Source organism: Hipposideros armiger, unplaced genomic scaffold, assembly GCF_001890085.2.
Source record: "Hipposideros armiger isolate ML-2016 unplaced genomic scaffold, ASM189008v1 scaffold_1843, whole genome shotgun sequence".
Lineage (NCBI taxonomy): Eukaryota > Metazoa > Chordata > Mammalia > Chiroptera > Hipposideridae > Hipposideros > Hipposideros armiger.
The window spans coordinates 1-2,187 of NW_017733193.1; the positions used below are offsets into that span (position 1 = coordinate 1).

Below are 2,187 nucleotides of genomic sequence, written 5' to 3' on the forward strand. Positions count from 1 at the left end.
GTCACAGCATGGAGCCGTGAATTCACCTGCATGGAGTTAAGGCCTCTCTTGGAGCCTGCTCTCCAGGTGAGTGTTATGGGCTCCGGTAGGGCACCTGGAGAATCCAAGACCAGAGGAGAACAAGGAGCACCTGCTCTGAGGAACATAGACAAGCTGTGGGGATGGCCACCTGCCCCAAACCCTGCCGGGCCCAGTCTGCACAGCCAGCTACACCTGCTCCATAGGGAGATGCACAGAATGGGGGGTGGCCTGGTCCAGTGGAGCCTGCGGCAATGGTGCAGGGTGCCTGTGGGAACCTACAAAGACAGTGACATCACAATGGTGACATCACAGGCAAGCCCTCCAAACAGAGCAAAGGGAGGAACAAACTTCTGCTCTCTCACCCGAAAGACCAGAGCCCCAAGTATGGAGATGGCCAGCCTTACCCTGTCTGCATCTGCCAGGGGCACCCGGCTCCTCTGCTGCGTGGCCCTCTGTCTCCTGGAGGCAGGTGAGTCCTGAGCTCATAGCGACCTCCATTGAACTCAAACTTCTTGACTGTTGTTTCTAGAGTGTCCAGCTCCTTCCTGTGCTAGTCTCCAGCGTCTGTCTCCTTCCTCCACAGGTTCAGTGGATGCTGGAGTCACCCAGTCCCCAACACACCTAATCAAACGCCGTGACGGGAAGGCCGTTCTGATATGCCACCCCATGTCTGGACACGATACTGTGTCCTGGTACCAGCAGGCTCAGGGGCAGGGCCTCCAATTCCTCATTCAGTATTATGAGAAGGAGGAGAGAGAGAGAGGAAACATCCCTGATCGCTTCTCAGCTCAACAGTTCAACAACTACAGCTCAGAGCTGACCATGAACAACTTGCAGCTGGAAGACTCGGCTGTGTATCTCTGTGCCAGCAGCTTAGACACAGCCCTGCAGGGTTAATGCCTTTCTGTACTCAAACCTTCCTGTCCCAGCTGAGGAATCAGAGGGAGAGGGTGGGGGCCTCAGCCGAGTTCCAGAGGCACTTCTAGCTCTTTTCAGAAGCCCTCCCGTCCCTGCTGAGCTCAGCCAGAGCATTCCTGAAAGACTCACAGCTCTGCCAGCACCTTCTAGTTCCCGGTATGTGGCAGGAGCACCTGGCCTGTGCTACAGTGCAGGTTCACATCGCGAGTCTTAATGCAAGGTCAACATTAGCGTGTCCCCACTGCAGGTGAAGGAGATCTCAGTCCCGTATGACAGATAGGAAGCAGTAGCTGCTGGAAGGTCCAAATATTTCCTATTTAATGGATCAGAGGCAGGAGTCAAACCCACATCTCCAGGCCTCCCAAGCCGACATTCCCCTCAAATCCCATGGTGCTTCCTGGGCCTTGTTCATAGAGATAACAGAGCACTGTCTGTTCCATTTCAAGACCAGCTGAGCTTGGATGGGGGGCTGAAGGGAGGGTGTCACACCTCATTGTGGCTACGACAACTGATTACCTGCCAACGTCTAGGACATAGAACTTCAAGCCAGAGAACGTGTGTTTTTCCTTTCATAGTTCATAGAGGAGGGCCATGATATCCCCCCTAATACGGGAGCTACATGACTAGGGGAGTTTCCAGACTATCAGAGTTTTTGGCCAAGGAAAGAGCCCTCTAGTTATTTCAAGGGAAACCCTGGGAGTTAATACAGGGAATTCGACTGGAAGGTGTGGAGGAGGGAGTGTCTCTGAAGGGAGCAGCCTGCCCTTGGGCCACCACTTTAGATCAGAAAATCAGCAATTGCTATTCTGCCCAGGTGAGGACCTACAGAAAACAGCTGAGGGCCACAGCCATTAAAGGGTGTAGCCATTTGCGGACTGCAGGCACAAGTTTACCTGTGAACACAGACCAGTTTAATCCTACCCCTTTTGTGCATTTAATTCTGTTCCCTTATTTATTGCTCATTTTCTTCTTGAGATAGCACAACTTCCCCATGTTCTAGGTGAAAGCACTGATTCTTACAGAGTTTACATAATTTACGACAGGATGCACAGCTTAGCAAATAACAGAACTGGGACTCAAACACAGGCCATACCGACATCCACCCCTGCTTTAAACCACTCCGCCCTTGCACCTTTTGGTAAAGGGAGACATCTTCAAAATTGGAACATTGACCCTAATGTCCCTTTCAGAAACGCTGGCTCTGACACCAATCAAGATGTGTCTTGCAGAGATTTTACTTAAGCAAAT

At 51.9% G+C, this 2,187-nt stretch overlaps 1 protein-coding gene across 1 annotated transcript; it reads left to right on the plus strand.

The window, feature by feature from the left end:
* Window positions 1-15: 15 nt before the first annotated feature.
* LOC109378262 (uncharacterized) lies at window positions 16-989 on the plus strand. Its single transcript, XM_019634700.1, has 2 exons — window positions 16-490; window positions 605-989. The coding sequence occupies exons 1-2, from the start codon at window positions 31-33 to the stop codon at window positions 916-918; spliced, it is 774 nt and encodes a 257-aa protein (XP_019490245.1). The 5' UTR covers window positions 16-30; the 3' UTR covers window positions 919-989.
* Window positions 990-2,187: the final 1,198 nt, after the last annotated feature.

Bases quoted from the DNA above. Each gene is read 5' to 3' on its own strand.
- LOC109378262 (XM_019634700.1), top strand. From the start codon at position 31: ATGGAGTTAAGGCCTCTCTTGGAGCCTGCTCTCCAGGTGAGTGTTATG. The intron at 491-604 runs GTGAGTCCTGAG...CTTCCTCCACAG, and splicing joins CCTCTGTCTCCTGGAGGCAG to GTTCAGTGGATGCTGGAGTC.